General features: G+C 35.4%; 1 protein-coding gene across 1 annotated transcript; it reads left to right on the top strand.

Annotated features, from left to right (window-relative positions):
* Window positions 1-14,018: 14,018 nt before the first annotated feature.
* On the top strand, window positions 14,019-18,477 carry LOC130715586 (oligopeptide transporter 3). Its single transcript, XM_057565705.1, has 6 exons — window positions 14,019-14,692; window positions 15,252-15,349; window positions 16,038-16,607; window positions 16,931-17,186; window positions 17,432-17,614; window positions 17,703-18,477. The coding sequence occupies exons 1-6, from the start codon at window positions 14,180-14,182 to the stop codon at window positions 18,315-18,317; spliced, it is 2,235 nt and encodes a 744-aa protein (XP_057421688.1). The 5' UTR covers window positions 14,019-14,179; the 3' UTR covers window positions 18,318-18,477.
* Window positions 18,478-18,764: the final 287 nt, after the last annotated feature.

Genomic DNA, 18,764 nt, shown 5'->3' with positions numbered 1-18,764 from the left:
GTCTCCCTCTGGTTCTTCACCAGCTTTATTACTAATGGGAATCTTGTGGAAAGTGGTTGAAGTTTTCTTGCCTTGTCGGTTACCCATGTGACCCTGCTTTGTTGTTTAGTGAGGAAGGGACTACTTGGTACTAGGGGTGTTCAGAACCGAACCAATCCAAACAAAACCGACAAACCGATCCAAAAAAACAGAAATCCAATCAAACCGAAAACCGAACGGACTGAAAATTGAAAAAACCGAAATTATTTATTGGATCGGATCGGATTTCGGATTTGATTTCCAAAACCGAACCAATCCAATCCAAACCGAACATTCACAAATATGTATACTTTTAGTTATACATATATCATTCCATTTACACTTACATAGTACATATTTATTGTATATATATTTATTATATCACACATGCATCAAAGTTTACTATATACATGCATCAAAGTAAACAATTATAATCATAATTTTAAAATATGTTGACTATGTTATAATTTATGAATGTTATATTAATGTTATAAATTATGTATCATTGTATTTATCATATATTATATATTTTTAAAACTTATACAACACAATTTCAAAGTATAAAAAAGTGAAACAAAAACCGAACAATCCAATCCAATCCAAACCGCTATAGATTGGATCGGATTGGTTCGGATTTGAATTTAGTAAAAAAATCCATTGGATGACAAAATCATAAAACCGATGAGATCGGATCGGATGATTTTTCTCCTCAAAACCGATCCAATCCAATCCGCGAACACCCCTACTTGGTACTAGTGTTTTCTCTTTTCCCTCTTCGTGGGCTTGTCTAGTGGACTTTCCCTCCCCTTGTTTTCCCTGGTGTGGGCTCGGCCTTTAGGCCTTTGATTATTCTACAACTACCTTTCATTGACCAAAAAAAAAAAAAACCTAAAACCAAATGATTACTAATCCTCACCATTCATTCACTCAGCCGTTCCTCTCTCACACGTTCCTCACTTTCTCTCATCAGTCATCACCCTTCCTCCGATCGAAGCCTTCTCTCTTTCTTTCTCACTCTTCATCTTCACAGATCGAGCCTCCTCTTCTCTGTTCGCCCCCATCACAGGTCGAGCCTCTTCTTCGTTCCCAACCCAGAGTTAGCAAAAACCCAGGTTCAGAGGGCATGCAAGTTCCAGATCGGAGATCGGAGGTTCCAGCCATCAGATCAAATATCCTCTCCATTGTCAAGTGACATGCAAGCCGCCATCTTCGACGCCATCACAGAGTGAATTCGTCATCATCGTCTTTACAGTGTATTTTGTGTAATTTTTTTTATTTGTTTCAAAAATTTGTGTTTTAAATCTCTTATTGTTTCATCTTCATTCCTCTTGTGTAATATATTTCGAAATTTTGGATATTTTTGCTTCTGTTGGACTATTTTATGGATTTCCTTTCACTGTTGAATTTTGCCTCTTCGTTGATCTTTGCTTCCCTCTTCTTTTTAACTAGAATTCTGTTGCTGAATGGGGCCAGACAGCAAGTTAAGGAACCTTCCTTATTTAAGGAACGTTGCTTAGCTTTGAGCTTTAAGCAACGCCACATCAGCAAGCTCCAATGGAGCAGAAAAATAAAGAACACATCTTATTTTAAGCAACCATGCTAAGCAACCTCCGTTGGAGTTGCTCTTATAGGATATCTTTGAATTCACATTCAGATCACCAATTCTATTATCATGAAAAATGTTAGTCTCATTTTAACGATCTTTTTTCTTGAAACTCATGTAAAGATATGAGACTCTGCTTCCTACATATATTTTAAGTAATCAATGACATAAGGTTGAATATAAAAGCATCTCCAAATCTAGTTATTTGAGGTTACTTCTTATGTTAAAAACTAAGAACAAGTTCTTACGCATTGAAGATGACTCGCATGAAGTTCTTAATTTTTAAAAATAAAAACTAGTTCTTATACAAGAGTATCTCCAATGTTAGTTCTTATATGTGAGTTCTTAGTATAAAAAATATTTTTTTTCTCTCGTCTAAATTGTTTTATTACTTTATGAATTTTGTTTTATTGCTATACGAAAATAAAAAATATAAATAATGTGATGTGGTAGGACCAGATGAATAGTGCTAAGAACTCAAAGTTAAGAATTTGTGGTTGAAGCGAAATATGTAAAAATTGTTTGAGAGTTGCTTAGAACAAATGTGACAATAGGAGCCCACGTGAATAATGCCAAAAACTAAAAATTAAGAATTAGCATTTGAGATGCTCAACGGTAATGATAACAATTTAGGTTGAACTTCATTTAAGGTCTTAGATAAGCTTATATTGAGTACCATGGATTGTGTTGTTGAGGAACATTAATATTCTATCAAATGGCCTTCGGAGTTATGAACTTATATTGCAAAACTTTTTTTTCAGAAAAAGTAAAAGACAATGTAATTCAATAATTATGGCTTATGAGAAACAATATTGGTGAAAATGTTGTTATTCCAATAATGGTCGTTAATTACACCTGACCAATTAGGTTTTAAAGAAGGATGGCTATTAAGAGCATCTCCAATGGTGGGATCTTATTTTGGGTCTTAACTCACTTTTTGTGGGCCCAGACTGCCACATAGGATTTAAGACACTCTTAAGGTCTCCATGCACATTTTGCTCCAGTGGTTGAGATCTTATTTTACTTTTAGTTGGACCCACACTACCTAATATATTTATATTATTCATATACACGTAATATTAAATTAAATTAAATTATAAATTCAATACAATTTAATCATTATACAAATTAAATTATATAAAAATATATAATATAATTAAAATTCAATATGATTAGACAATAGAATGAAATACAAATTATTGAAAAATAAATGACAATAAATTTAAAATAAAATACATAATATTAATATTGCATCTAACTTTGTTCTTGAACCTTCTCAAGAACAGAATTTTACTGCTAGTATGAACGGAATTTTTTTTTTTAAAAAAAAAGGCCCAAACGGGCAGAAAAAAAGGCCCAAACCTTCTAGTATGAACCTTCACCCTCTGATGCTCCCTCACACAAACCTTATTTCCGCCGCCCCCCTTAGTTTTCTTCCTCTCCCTTCCTTTCTCTCTTCCTCTTTCCACCGCGACCTCACCTTATTTCCGCCGCCGCCCTACTCCTCCTAAACCGCCCCTCAGTTTTCTTCCTCTCCCTTCCTTTCTCTCTTCCTCTTTCCACCGCAACCTCACCTCATCTCCACCGCCGCGACATCACCTCATCTCCTCTCCTCCACCAACCTACATCCACCTCCATGAGGAAGCCACAGTGAGGAGAAGTCTCAGTGAGGGTTTTTTATTTTTAGGAAATTTAGGGTTTTCTTTCCATTTTCCCAATTTTTTGTAATCTGATCTTTGATCTTTGTAATATTATGTTTGTAATTTGTATATTATCATTCTTTATCAATGAAATTGGTTTAGATTCAGTTTCAGTTTCTTTCCCTCTATTTTTCACTTTGGATCTGGTACTGAATGAGAGAGAAAAAAATAATATTTTAATTAAGATCCCAGATTTGAGAGTGCCTGAGCTAAGGCACGGATCTTAGCAAAAACTAAGATCCCATGCCATGTAGGATACCCCCAATGGTGAGATTTAATAAGATCCGGATCTTATTTTAAGGTCCCAAAATAAGGACTCCATTGGAGATGCTCTAACAAATCTCATAGCCAAACTTTGTCCATTTTGAGATTATTCCTACTATGTTTTGTTTTGGTGTTATACTATTTAATTGCAGCTACTTTGTAATGCTTGAACATGTTTATTTATCATTTTTGGTCAAGCTTAAACATGTTTATATATTGAATAATAGTAGTAGTAACTGTTATGCCTTTTTTTTTTTTGTCAACAGTTATGCCTTTTCAATTTTCATTGTTGTTGTTTTTGTCAATACTTTGGACTAATTAAAATATATTTTAAATTTGCAGATCGCATGTTATGGATTCTGGTAGTTTACTAGGCCCAGAACGTAATTGGTCTTAGGCAATCCATTCATTAATATATCGGCTTTTGCTGTATTGGGCTCAATACCAGGGAGGCCCGAGATGGGGTAAATGGCTAGCGCCCACAAAAAAAAAAATAGAGAACTGCTGGTATGAGATCCTCATCGCAAAAAAAATTACGAGGTTTAATTTATCTTTACAATCAAACGTGGTGGGTGAAGGGTGATAGATATTAGATAGTTTAGAAAAACATAACCAATTTTATAATGATTTGCGTTTCGTTAAGAAATAGTTCTTAACAAATAGGTTTTTCCAAGAAAATAATGCCGGATTAATCACATCTCCTCTCTTGTTAGAAAAGGTGGGAATAAGACTGCTGATTTCCTAGCTAAATTAGCATTATTTTAATTTTCCTAGCACCACTTGGATTGAGGAGTACCCTCTAGGTTTATCTATTTTCATTGACTCTGATGTAATGAATCTTAACATCCTTGGTAGAATGAAATTGACGTTTTGTTCTTAAAGAAAAGGAAGAAAATAAGGATATATCTTATAGGGACTATAGTGATCAACATTTGTTTCTTAAGAGCAAAATATATCTTATTCATATATAAAAAAAATCCTATAATACTTAAGTGACTCTTGTAAATATAACATTATATTTACAGAAACGTCATAGAAGAAGACAAGAGAAGGGCTTAATCTTCTTCCTTGTTAAACCAAACCTTTGGTGTGAACTCTGAATTCTTCCTCCCAAAAGAATTTGTGATCTAACATAAATAATGAAAGGAATATATGTGGACCATTGGTGACAAAGGTATGGGTCATATCCTAACAATGGCCCAAAGCCAATGACGCGCTAAAAGACCTATGAAGTCTTTTTCAAACTTCAATATTCTTTTGACAAAAAAAGAATTTCAATATTCTATTCTATTCTCCATGAGAGATGGGGATGAATCTACTAATAATAATTTTCTTTCCCTGCAAATTGATTCATTTAATTAAGAAATTTAAACATAGAAAAAACGGCTTAACAAATAACTTCATTTATGTGTTGAAAAAATTATTAGACTGCTCATTGACAATGTGGCAATTAACTGATTTGAACGAACAAGCCTTAAAGGGGAAGGGAGGAGACCAGAGGCACAAGTAGTACTCATTTGTCATTTGGCATGGTTGGTGCGAGGTCATAAATATATGCATTCAAGGATTAGGATGTTTCTTCGGGCATGGGTGTAAACCAATGAATTTTTCTTTTTTCAATCATTGAGTTGTAAAATCTTAATTCCTATCCATATGTAGTAGTACTCCCTCCGGTCCTATTTATAAGCATGAAAGAGAAGAAAAATCTTGGTCCTTTTTATAAGAATCAAATGAAAGTTTGAACTATATTAATTATTTTTTTCCAATGATGCCCTTATTAATTCTAGCTTGTAAAATATGTCTCATTAATTATTCTCTCTCTTTCCCACTTTCCAACACTATTAACAAAGGGTAATTTTGGAAGTTTATTTTGATTCAAAACATATTTAATGCATTTTATCTAGTTTAACTACATTTCTTAAACTATGTGAATTTTTTTTTGTTACTTATAAATAAGACCGGAGGGAGTACAAGACAAGTTAAGTTGCCGTTGAGGTTAATTTGAATCAATTACAAATCACACCATGCTATTTTGTCCCATTTTGTCCTAGCCTCTTCTTATTTTACTTTGGTGAATATGTACACTTTTGGCCATTGGTTGTTGGAAACTTGGAAAAGTTAGAAACTGGCAAACAATTCAGAGTTTTAAAAAGCAACATGCTATCAACTAGTGACGATATTTTAGTTTGTTTTTTGAATATACGAATAACTTAATTCAAAATATTTTCTAGGTTGCTTAGTAGATTTTTTATGTAGTTTAGAATGAGTGAAAAATAGAGTAGATTTTTTAGATTGTCTTTTGATAAAAAATTGTTTTTTTTTTCTTTTTCTATAATTTTACCATCCACGTCATTCTTAATATTTTTTTTTATCATACTAAATAACTTAAATTGGGTACTCTATTTTTTTTTCTCTATTTATTTTTTGGCTTAAAAGCATTTGTTGCCCCTGATGTTTCAGGTTTGTGCAACTGACACCCCCCATCTATTTTCGTCCATGTTTGTACCCTTAATGATACTGAAAGGTGTAGTGAGTACCCCTCCGTCACATTGACGTTAAAAATTTAACGGAAAGGGCTGATGTGGTTTTTTTTTAATTTTTTTTTACCTGCCACGTGGAAATTACGTTTAAAATTGAGAAAAAAGGGCAAGTGAGATTCGAACCCAGGCCATGCAAGTGTCAAAAACAACACTTAACCAACTGAACTAGATAGATAATTGTAATATCTAACAACACAATATTATTTATATTATCTACCCTCCTTTAAACCTATACACATCAATTCAGCAAACTACCCCATGAAGCTTCTCACCCCAAAATCCGAGTACCCCCATCTGATTCCGATTTCGAACAACAAAACCCTTGTTGGGTTTACGAGAATCAACACTGTTTCCTTCCCTTTAATCTATGGAAATCACAAAGCTGTACCATGTCATAACCTCATCCTTCATCATCACAAAACCTCTCATCCTTTAACCACAACTCCCCTGCATCCTGAAAACCTTCACCACCGAATTGAACCACCTTCTTCCATCGCCCAGAACCTCGCCAAAATAATCACCAACAGCCACCAAAACTACCAGAACAACAACCCAAAATCTCAGAAATCAGAAAACAGAAATCACCACAACCATTCCCAATCACCATAACCATTCTCCAACACCTGAATAAATTGAACCCAGAACCTCCAACCGCACAAACCCAACCATCCAGAGCCACAACAACCTTCGCCCCAGCCACTATCATAACCAACAACTGAAACCCCCATCGTCATAACTCAAAAGCCTCCACCCTCCGTTCATTGCAAACCCGCCACCATCATGTGGGTTTACGAGAGAGAGAGAGACCAAATTGAGACCTGAAGGGGAGGAGGAGAGAAATTGAGCAATAGTACAAGGCGAGATCGAGGAGGCTCCACGACAGCGTGAAGATGACCCGACGAAGAATATGGTGGTCACGCGGCTCAGTATCTGGGTTTGTTGATGATTGGCAGGGATGAGGATTTCTTTGATCTTCCTTTTCTTTCTGGTTATGGGTCATGGGTTTGGGCTCTGATTTGAAGATGAAAATGGAGATTAGGAGAAGAAAGAGGTTTTTGGGACGATGGAGTTGTTGCTTTCGGTTATTGAGTGAAGGAGAAGGAGAGAATGTTGTATGTGGATCAGGATAAAGAAGAAGTTCATGGATGAAGATGAAGGGAACGAAATGATGAGAATTATCTGGGTTCAAGTTCATTACATTTTGATGAATAAGTATGCTATAAATAAAACGTTGGTCATAATTTCAACATTTGATTGAGTAGCTTAACTGGTAAAGTCTGTGTTTTGCTAATTCAAGGTCATGGGTTCAAATCCTCCCACCTCCTTTTACCAAGTTCTGATTTTCTTTTAATGACGTGTCACGCCACGTAGGATGCTGACGTGGCATTTAACAGCCACGTCACCCTTTTTAAACGGCAGAATGACGGAGGGGCAAACGGTGCACATTTGTAAAACATGAAGGGTACAAACATGGACGAAAATAGATGGGGGGTGTCAATTGCACAAACCTGAAACATTAGGGGCAACAAATGCTTTTAAGCCTTATTTTTTCTCTTCTCTCTGCGCTTTTTCTCTTTTATTTCTGCCTTTCCTAAACTAAACAAAATAATTGAGAGCATTGAAGGTGAGCTTTGCCTCTTCTAAATAAAGAATCAATGCTATCTGTCTGTGTATCTTACACTACGACTTTTGATCATCACTTTAATATATCATTAATACTGTAACCATTTGCTATGTGTCTCTTTTAACATGGAGGAGGATCATTTAGTGGAAGTGATGAACACTAATAATTTAAAGGTGGTAGAATAAAAACACAACATCTCTAGACTATTGAGCAGGGCTTCAGAGACATGTTTAAAAGATCAGTAGAAATTCACTCCTAAATAGGAAGACCAGTTGTACTAACTTAAGATGACGGGAAAAAATTTACTTTTCATAGAAGTATATATCTCTGAGAATGTGTGCTAATTAATGTCATAAAATTTAAACAATTAATTGTGGTAATTAAATGTTAAATGTTCTTTCCTTTACATGATTTTTTCCATCTGATTTGACTATAGATATTAATGAATATGTTCTGAGATGAGTACAGTCTTTATTCTCTAACTCTCTATATAAGACAAGACATAATTTTTGAACAAAAATGTTTCCTTATGCTTTCCTAGGGTTTCGATTTGAACCTTGAACCCGTGTGTCGGCCGGTTTGATGACTGGTCCGATTTTCTAAACATTGCTTGAAGTAATTGTTTGCACTCTGACCTTTATGGGAGTTGACATTCTTAGTCTTTTCCTCTCATAAAGGCCTCCGTCAAGTTTCATATCAAATGGATGGAAGTTCAACCATTAGCCACCACTACAACTACAAAGGTTAGGGTTTTTACTGAAGAACCTAGCATGCTATTTCGACATACAAGTCAATTCTCAAACGAGATGGTTAAAGAGAATTATGTGAGAAAAGAAGTATAAAGTAAAATTATGCGTTAATTGAGCACCCTCAATCAATTGAACAAACTAAGTCTGTAAACAAGGTGTTGTCGGGAAACAACGAGATATGTACCTGTAAAGGCACTCCGATACACAACTCAACTTCGGTCGGGGGAGAGAGAGAGAGAGAGAGAGAGAGAGAGAGAGAGAGAGAGAGAGAGAGAGAGAGAGAGAGAGAGAGAGAGAGAGAGAGAGAGAGAGAGAGAGAGAGAGAGAGAGACTCATAGTCTTAGAAGAATGTTAGTAACCCTTGTGTAATTAAACACTCAAACTTATATTTATAGAGTCTCATATGAGGTGCACTTGAAGCACTTAACTTAGTGAAGTCATCGTGAATGATTTTTGAGACAATGGACATGCCTTGACAACTTTGGTGTGTCATTCTTTGTGTTGACTCTATTTTGCTTGAGTTACTATTGGTTGAAATAAATTTCACTTTTAATTTGATCGACCAACATGACATTCACTTAGTTACAAATCATTTAGATCATTCAGAATAATATTGGATCTTGTGGACATTTAAACCTGCAATTAGCCACATTCGATGGCCTAGACATATTGGGCAATCTCGTGATCACTACCACTTTTTGGAGTTGGGACCTGTTTTTGAAATTTGAGTTGAATTGAGTCGAGTTAACTTTATATATGTTAGAAGTGGAAGTGGGGTCAAGACATGACCAAGGAGCAGCTTCAGAATGGAAAAAGAAAGATAATCCAGCCAAGTGTAGGGTGAAGAACTCGAATCTCATGTGGTGATCATATATATATGATGATCATGGTGAAGCCAAAGAAGCACCTGTAGTGATGGTGGTTAATTAACTCCACGTACGAGTTCTTCTCTCTACATAATATATGCGCCCCATCCCTATCTATTTGGACTTGAAGGTCTTCCCATTCGAATGGGACCCTCCAGTTTCACATCAAGCATCAATGTTTGGTTCTCACGCAGTCCCTAGTCATCTTCATCGATCTTCATTCACTCTAGGCTACACTCGTCAATCTTTATATATATTTCTACCTTTTCTCACATGTTCGGATGTTCCTTTTACTTTTCTTTTCAGAAAAATGCATTCCCTTTCTGTTTTGTAGTGTAATGTAAGAATTATATATATGATCCATCTTGTACCTTTAATGGCATCACTTTCTCGTCATTCCTCTTTATATTTGCATAAAATTAAATGAATAATTTTTTTTTTCTAGTAATTATTTTTTTCTAGGATTTATTTTACATCAGAAAGATAAATTGCACTCTGCAGGGTTTGATCCCTGGACCTTGAGCTATCATTCGAGTAACCTGAAGGGTTTTTTAGGTCTTAGTAAACTTTTTTTCTTACTTTAGAACAACTAAAATGCTTGTTTGTATAATAAAAATTTCCGATTTGGTTTTAAACAATTAAGTTGGTAATTTAGGCTATATTTAGTATACCTAGCGGATAAGTTAGCTAAAAGTTGAAAAGTTAATTGAAAGCTTATAAGCTAGCTAGCTAAAAACTGATAGCTGAAAGCTGAAAAGTTGTCTAATTGAAAAAGCATGTTTAATTTGGTAAAACTAGCCGTTGAACAATCTGAAATTATAAAATGACATAAAAATACATGCTTTTATAATTTTTTTTTATATTTAACATTACTTTATTTACACATCAATACCTATATGATATTAATATTAAATAATACTTTAAATATTTTAATTTAGTTAAAATGATTTATCATCACAAAAATATAATATCAATTTTAATTTATTTTTATATTTTTATTAAACTTTTAGAATAAAAAAATGAATTATATTTTATTTTAACAAAATAAGCTTATATTTGTCTAAACTAACAAAAGAGTTTTTTAAATGGCCTTCTTAGAATTGGATTAAGTCTAAGTTGGGAGGGTTCTCTTGTTCTTTTATTTGAACGGTCTTCTCAACCACTTGTTTGCCTACAATCCTTGTAGGTCCCCGCAGGGGCGGAGGGACACGGTGGTCGTCCGTGGCCATGGCCCCACCCTCTTTCTTGATTTTTCATACGGTACCTTGTAATTTTTCTTGTGGCCCCGGTGGATTTAGTTAGGCTACAATGCACGAGTCAGTAAATAAAGCATTTGGCAACTCAAAATGTGATAAAACCTCTACAATTCTACACTCAAACCATGTACCTCAAGGTCTCAACCAAGATTACCATTGGACTGACTAACCACGTTAGTTATCGGTGAACGTTTTAAAGTATATAATTATCACCATCACACATTACTTTTTTGGGTTAATTTATTCACACACTTCTTTTTCTCTTTTATCTCATTTTAATCCAGTTTTTCCTCATATATTTCTCTAATTTTCTTATCTTTAAAGTGTTGGTGGAATGAATTATTATCATGCTTTTCCAATTTATTTAGATGAAAAACACAGTTGTTGGTTTTTATTCTATTCTAATTTACGCTTTCAATAAGCTTATAAGTTTATTAGTATATATTTATTGAGTTCAAATTCATTATATATTTTTTATGCTTATAAAAAGTTACTAATTGTATAACAATTGATTTGCACATGAAGTGTTTGTGGGAAAAAAAGTTTCTTATAACTCATTTTGGATATACGGTAGGAAATTACATTATGTTAAAATTATAGTAGATAAAGGTAATTTCTCTTAATTTTACTATTGTTCACTATAATTTTGATTTCATTATGATTTTATATATAGTATCATATATCTAAACATGCACATAATTTTGTTCAATCTCGGCCCCGGTCTTGTTGAAATCCTAGCTCCGCCCCTGGGTCCCGAAACTGAATTTTTTCTCATGGTGGGAGCTTTGATATTGACTGAGCATTGCACAAAACAGGATGAGAATTATTGGGGTTCTTTCTCGCAACTGGTCTGTATACAATTGGAGCTTGGATGCATGTATTACCTTGCTGCATTAATGCTTGATCTCTACTTGGTGTCTTTGGCTTTCTTTGTACCATTTACTTGTTCAACATTGCTGGTCGTGAGTCTGGAAGTATAGTTGGGGCCTCTGTTCTCCTTTAAGAAGGCTAAGAGCGCCATTGAATCAGCTCCATGCTAATTTTTAGTTTTAATTTTCCAATCTTCCAAGTTTACAAAAAAAGGTTTTATAATTTTTTTATAGGAAATAAAGAATATATTAAAATGAAGTTCAAGAGGGACTTCAACCTAATACAAAGAGAAAAAGAGAAGAAAAAAAAGTTTTATAATTTTCCGTCAATTAGCACATCTAATTACAATTTTTTTGGTAAATGGGAAAACAATACATGAATTACAATTATGTTTCATCATTAAATTTTAATAATTTTCAATTATTTATATTATTAAATATATTTTATTGTTATGGATTAAATAAGTTTTTGGTCCCTACATAATACAATAAGTTTGAAAATGGTCATTCTTGAAGCAAAGTTGGAACTCAGTCCCTACTACTTGAGAAACTACCTGGTTTTGGTTCCCATCAGAGTTGGCGGTCCGGTGACTTCTGCCACTAACTCTCTAATTAACATGACTCCGACAATATTAGTGAAGTCATGTAGTAATTACACTAGGATCGGTGAAGCCATGTGACAGTTTCTCAAACAGTAAGGAGTGAGTTCAAATTTAGGCCCCGTGTGGAAGAGTTTATTTGAGTTTATCTGATTGCATAAGCGCTTATGTCAGTGTTTGAGAGAACTTATGCAAATATCTTATGGTAGGCCTATACCAAGTTGTTTTGAGCTTATTTTCATAAGTTATTTAGGAAAGCTTATGAAAAAAGAGCTAAAGCTTATATATAACTTATTTTCAATTTATTTCAATAAACTTTTTAAAATAACTTATGAATAAACGTTTAATTAAGTTGTTTTCCCAAACGGAGTAGTGTGTTATACAGGAATCATGGGTTAAATAAGGTTTTGTTATCATATTTGAATAATAAATGTATTTAAGGGAAATACTTGAAGATGAAAACTATCATAAAACAGAGTAATAGTACATAAAATTAGCAAAATTTTGATAGAGCTAATGAAGCAAAACAAACTCAAATTTTGAGTGTCAGGATTTTCATGTAGACACAATGAGTTCATTTTCATTTACTTCTATCATCTTTCATTCCTTCTTCTGTACAAGAAGAAACAAAATGCTTCCAAAGCATTGCAGTCATATTTTTGTTCCATTTTGTTCGCATATATACAAGCGCACACTAACAAACTGATGTTGCTTCTTGATCTATTGACCCACCATCTTAATCTAAAATTAATTTATAGTAGTGTACCAAAAATTCTCACATTAAAAAGGTCGAAAATTTAGGCAATTAACTAATTAATCGGTAAAGATGATGATGCAATCACACCACTCACTCTTTAATCACAGTGGCGGTGTTCCGCCACGTATTAGTAGGTTACACTATTTATCGCACCACATTCGTTTTTAAGCATTTGAATGCAGAACACAAGCCCTTTATCCTACATGGCAGTGACGTGTACAACGTAACGGTACCACCTTTTTCTCCCACCGTGTCAAACTCTTTCAAGCACGTGAAATCACACGCTTAGGTGGACGTTATTTTCATTATCTTTTTTTTTTTTGAAAGGGTTGATTTTCAAAGTACTATAAATGAGTGAATTGAATGGTAGCAATGAACCCTCAACGAACAACGCGTGTGCAGTGTCTTTTGTTTTGAAAGTTCATAATTTCCGGTATGAAATAATTGAATGTTCATTATATAATTATTCATAAATACTTCATGCTCGTTACACTTTGTATAGTAATTTTTTAAACGGGGTCAACTTTGCGTTACACTTATGCTTGTTACTGTTAGTAGTATAGCAAAGCTCCCACTAAATATATCAACAGTATTACAGTACTATATAAAGGAAAATGAACGATTATTTGCAAACCTTCTTCTCCATTATATGAAACTTCAATCATTAGCTAGCCTAGCAACAAAGAACTAGCAAAAATCATCACTCCGTTTCAGAATCTTCTCATCACTATTACACTATTAATTAAATAACGCAAAAAAATCTGAAAGTCGTTATAAAAAGGAACAAAGAAACTATTTATTCTGTGTTTAATTACTTTTAATTAATTTATTTATAGACTGTCTTGAACAAAATTTCAAAAGCCACACAAAATCCGAATCGTATATGCAACACGCACTTCCACTATCTCATGCAGAGAACACATTGCCAACACAAGCTCTCCCTCCCATGGGGGTCAAGCTTTCGCCAACGTGGCGTAACTCATCCTACGTGGCAGTCTTCAGAGCTGGACACTGTTCTCAACGCGCGTCGCTCACGCCATACACAAATCAGTCTTAATTAGAAAAATTAACCATCGATAATAAGTAACAAACATTGAAATGAGGGGTATTTTGGGAATCTGATGTAAAATCTCATGGGGTTTTTATAAGAACCTCTGCATCGTTTGTTTCTTCCATTTCCAAGTTGAGTTAGGCAATATTTGTCACGGAGCAGAATAAAAACAGAGAACTCACACTGTTTCTTGTTCTGTTCTGTTCTGTTCTACTCTCTCTCTCTGCTTATCTTTTTCTAGAGAGAGAGAGAGTTTTTTTCTCTCTTTCTCTTCTCTTCTTCAATGGCATCCAAGAGTCATATCAACACGGATACCGAGAAGGCTGCAAACGGAGCACCACCACCACCACCCTCCGATGAACGGTGCCCGGTGGAGGAGGTTGCTCTGGTGGTACCGGAAACCGACGACCCTTCACTCCCGGTCATGACTTTCCGGGCGTGGTTCCTGGGTATAACCTCCTGCATCATCCTCATCTTCCTCAACACTTTCTTCACCTACCGTACTCAGCCTCTCACCATCTCCGCCATTCTCATGCAAATTGCTGTTCTCCCCATCGGGAGGTTCATGGCCGCCACTCTCCCCACCGGTGACTACAATCTTCTCGGGTGGCGATTTTCCTTGAACCCTGGGCCTTTTAACATGAAGGAGCATGTTATCATCACCATTATTGCAAACTGCGGTGTTTCCTATGGAGGAGGTGATGCTTACTCCATTGGTGCTATTACTGTTATGAAAGCTTATTATAAGCAGACCCTGAGCTTTGTCTGTGCGCTCTTCATTGTATTGACTACACAGGTTCGGCTAATCTCTATCTTTGGATTTTTCTGCATTTTTATCTGTTTTTTGTTTGTATATCGCAATGTTTCTTCATCTTTTGGCTGTTGATTTGTCCTTGCATACAGGTTTATGGAAATGGAATTATCAGCAATTAATGCTCTCTTTCTCCCTCTTTTTCTAAATTTCCAGATTCTGGTTGTGTGAAGCTGTTTCACTTTTGCATGTGCAGGACATTCCAATCATGGAAATAATTTTATTTCATTTAAAATAATTATACAAATTAAAAAGTATTTGAACATAATCATTGGGTGATTCAACTTGGGGCAGTGTGATTAGTTTATAATTGCAGGTTTATTTATTTATAAATCATGTCTTTCTTTTGGATCTGTGAAGGTTGAAATTTAAGGTTACACAGTATTAAAAATTCTATTTTTTAAGTTGTTGGATGTTAGCTATACAATCATGGTGTTAATTAGTTTTCCAAGTGCATTTTTTTTTCTTTGGTTCAAATTTACTGTGATCATTACTCTTTTTAGTTGTGCTTAAAAGTTTGCTTTTGTTCTAAATTGTGTTGCAGATGATAGGGTATGGTTGGGCTGGGGTTCTGAGGAGGTATCTGGTTGATCCTGTTGAAATGTGGTGGCCAGCAAACCTTGCTCAAGTCTCTCTTTTCAGGTTCATACTTGCCCTGACAATTCCTTGATTTAGTGATATTTGTTTCTGCCAAGTGCTTTCTGAGTAGTAGAAACTTCAAAATGGACTATTTTGCATGCACATATATTGTTTGACTAAAATTCACTTCAGCTAAATGAAGGCTTAAAGGATGCATAACTTTACTTCATTGATTATGTCATACACAAAAGGTTGTTATTTTTACTGCAAAAGAACTTATACGGAGTTAAATCAATAAAGATAAAGCGAATCAAGTTTATCATTGACTAGTAATCCCTAGCTTGTAATTGATCACACAGAAAAACATTTTGTTTAACCCCACTGCGCACTAGCAGTTGACAGTTGAAAGGCTCATGCATATGGGATAAGCGTGCACTGGACTAAGCGCATCTAACATATTCACTGCTGAAAGGCTCATGCATTGTTGTAAGATTCTCTTTAGACAAGAGTGAATATCATTGAAATTGAAAAGGTCAAGTGGAAGATATAGTAAAATTATGCTGCCAATGCTTCACTGGCTGTTGAATTTTTGAAATATAGGCACTAGGCAAGATTTAGTATCTTCTCCAAAAGAACTTATCCAACAGCACTAACCAATTCTATATTATTTTCTTAAAAAAGCTCTTCTATTTGCTTCTTAATTATATCCTCTCTTATGTTAGTTTGATAACATCAGCAACCTATGCTACAGGGCACTCCATGAAAAAGAGCACAAAACAAAAAGTTTCACAAGGATGCAGTTTTTCCTCATTGCCATGGGTCTAAGCTTCTTGTATTATGCACTTCCAGGCTATCTTCTTACAATATTATCATTCTTCTCATGGATCTGCTGGGCATGGCCCCATAATATCACAGCACAGCAAATTGGATCAGGTTACCATGGATTAGGGATTGGTGCCTTCACATTTGATTGGGCTGGTATTTCAGCTTATCATGGCAGCCCCCTTGTTACACCATGGTCTTCCATTGTTAACGTGGCAGTTGGATTTATTATGTTCATCTACATAATTGTGCCTGTATGTTACTGGAAGTTCAACACTTTTGATGCTCGGAAGTTTCCTATATTTTCTAACCAGTTGTTCACAACCACTGGACAAAAGTATGACACTACCAAGATCTTAACCCCAGACTATGAACTCAATGTCGATGCGTACAACCAATACGGAAAGTTGTACCTGAGTCCTCTGTTTGCATTGTCTATTGGATCAGGCTTTGCAAGATTTACTGCAACCCTCACTCATGTAGCATTGTTTCACGGCAGGTAGGTTGCTATGAAAGCCTTTATCATGAATCTATTTCTTATTTAGTTATCTCCATTTTAATGAATCACTTGGATATATGATCAGATAGGTGGTGAGTAGTTTCTGCGTTGAATTCTAGATGATAGTTGCATATCTGAATGCATGAAATACTAGTATTTCTATCTTTTTCTTCCATATATTTTGCCTTCAAAGTTAGGCTGATGCTGAAAAATAATTTTTCCATTAAGCATAAATCACTCAACTAAAGATTCCAGTAAATTAAGTGCTCTGCAATAGGTTGTTTTTGTTCGACACTGACATGTTTCTGGTTTCCCTTTCCCAGTGACATTCTTAGACAGAGCAGATCAGCAATGAATAAGGCAAAATTGGATGTCCATGGTAGGCTCATGAAAGCTTATAAGCAAGTACCTGAATGGTGGTTCCTCATTTTATTATTTGGGAGCATGGCACTATCCCTGGTTATGTCTTTTGTGTGGAAAAGGGATGTTCAACTGCCATGGTGGGGGATGCTCTTTGCTTTTGCCTTAGCTTTTATTGTGACACTCCCAATTGGTGTAATCCAAGCAACTACAAACCAGGTACTTACTCCAATTCTCTAGCCACCTCTAGTCTTAATGAGCTCGTTTGGATGCATACCATGAAACACTTATTGACCAAGGAACACTTATTGGAGCTTATCTAATGTTTTTTAAGTAGATAAGCTCTAATAAGTGCTATTTGGTGAGTATCCGAACAGGATCAAAGTCCTCAATCATAACATACTATTTTTACACAAAAATGGGAAGCAATACGAGATTATAATTCCTATATGGTTACCTTGCAGCAACCTGGATACGATATTATAGCTCAGTTCATGATTGGGTATGTCCTTCCTGGAAAACCAATTGCAAATTTGCTCTTCAAGATTTATGGGAGAATCAGTACAGTCCATGCTCTCTCTTTCTTATCAGATCTCAAACTTGGGCACTACATGAAAATTCCTCCACGATGCATGTATACCGCGCAGGTCTTGCAGCCTAGAATCTCTTTACTTGAGAACTATATTTTATCATTTTTTTCTTTATGACTTACTATTTTTTTTTCATGTCAAATAGCTAGTGGGAACTCTAGTTGCTAGTATAGTGAACCTTGCGGTGGCTTGGTGGATGTTGGACAACATTAAGGACATTTGTATGGATGACAAAGCTCATCATGACAACCCTTGGACTTGCCCCAAATTTAGAGTGACCTTTGATGCATCTGTTATATGGGGATTGATTGGACCGAGGCGGCTATTCGGACCCGGCGGGCTGTACCGGAACCTGGTTTGGTTGTTCCTCATTGGAGCTGTGTTGCCTGTTCCTGTTTGGGTATTGAGCAAAATCTTCCCTGAGAAGAAATGGATTGCACTGATAAACATACCAGTTATATCTTATGGTTTTGCTGGAATGCCACCAGCAACTCCCAGCAACATTGCAAGCTGGCTAGTCACTGGAATGATCTTCAATTTCTTTGTGTTCCGCTACCACAAACGTTGGTGGCAGAAATACAATTATGTTCTGTCGGCGGCGCTGGATGCAGGCACTGCTTTCATGGGTGTTCTAATTTTCTTTGCCCTGCAAAATGCAGGCCATAGTCTCAAATGGTGGGGATCTGAAATGGACCATTGTCCATTGGCTTCTTGCCCAACTGCACCAGGGATTAAGGTTGATGGTTGTCCAGTGTTCTAATAGTATTAGAAAATCCTAAAGGGTTTAGCTTTCCTTTTTCTGTTTTTGGGTGGGAATCAAGTTAGGCATGAAGTATATGTGAAGTGAAGGGGACAAATAACTAATTGCTTAGCAATTCTGTAAATGCTTTCTTGTCATTGTGGAGTGTGTTCCTTTTTCATACCTGAGTCATATCATTACGGAGAGGCGTTTCATTGGTAATTGAAAAACGCATGACCCCGGTACATATTTGAGATTTCCTCTTAGAAATGTCTTGTGTTTGAGTAATCCTCAGGCACCGAGACTATGGGAAATCCATAACAAGTATTGTGAATGGAAAAAACCTCACTGGAAGAGTTAGTATCATCACCATCACATTGTGATGTTTCTGACTTGAATAATATTGTTTCCGGATGAGGATATATGCAAAAATATATAAGAATGTATGATGTCTGATCCATCTTATCA

Source organism: Lotus japonicus, chromosome 4, assembly GCF_012489685.1.
Source record: "Lotus japonicus ecotype B-129 chromosome 4, LjGifu_v1.2".
In the NCBI taxonomy this organism is placed as follows: Eukaryota; Viridiplantae; Streptophyta; class Magnoliopsida; order Fabales; family Fabaceae; genus Lotus; species Lotus japonicus.
This window is presented reverse-complemented; position numbering and strand designations above follow the sequence as displayed.

Coding starts and splice junctions, on each gene's coding strand:
- LOC130715586 (XM_057565705.1), top strand. CDS start 14,180: ATGGCATCCAAGAGTCATATCAACACGGATACCGAGAAGGCTGCAAAC. Junction 14,693..15,251: donor TCATTGTATTGACTACACAG/GTTCGGCTAATC, acceptor ATTGTGTTGCAG/ATGATAGGGTATGGTTGGGC. Junction 17,187..17,431: donor TCCAAGCAACTACAAACCAG/GTACTTACTCCA, acceptor GTTACCTTGCAG/CAACCTGGATACGATATTAT.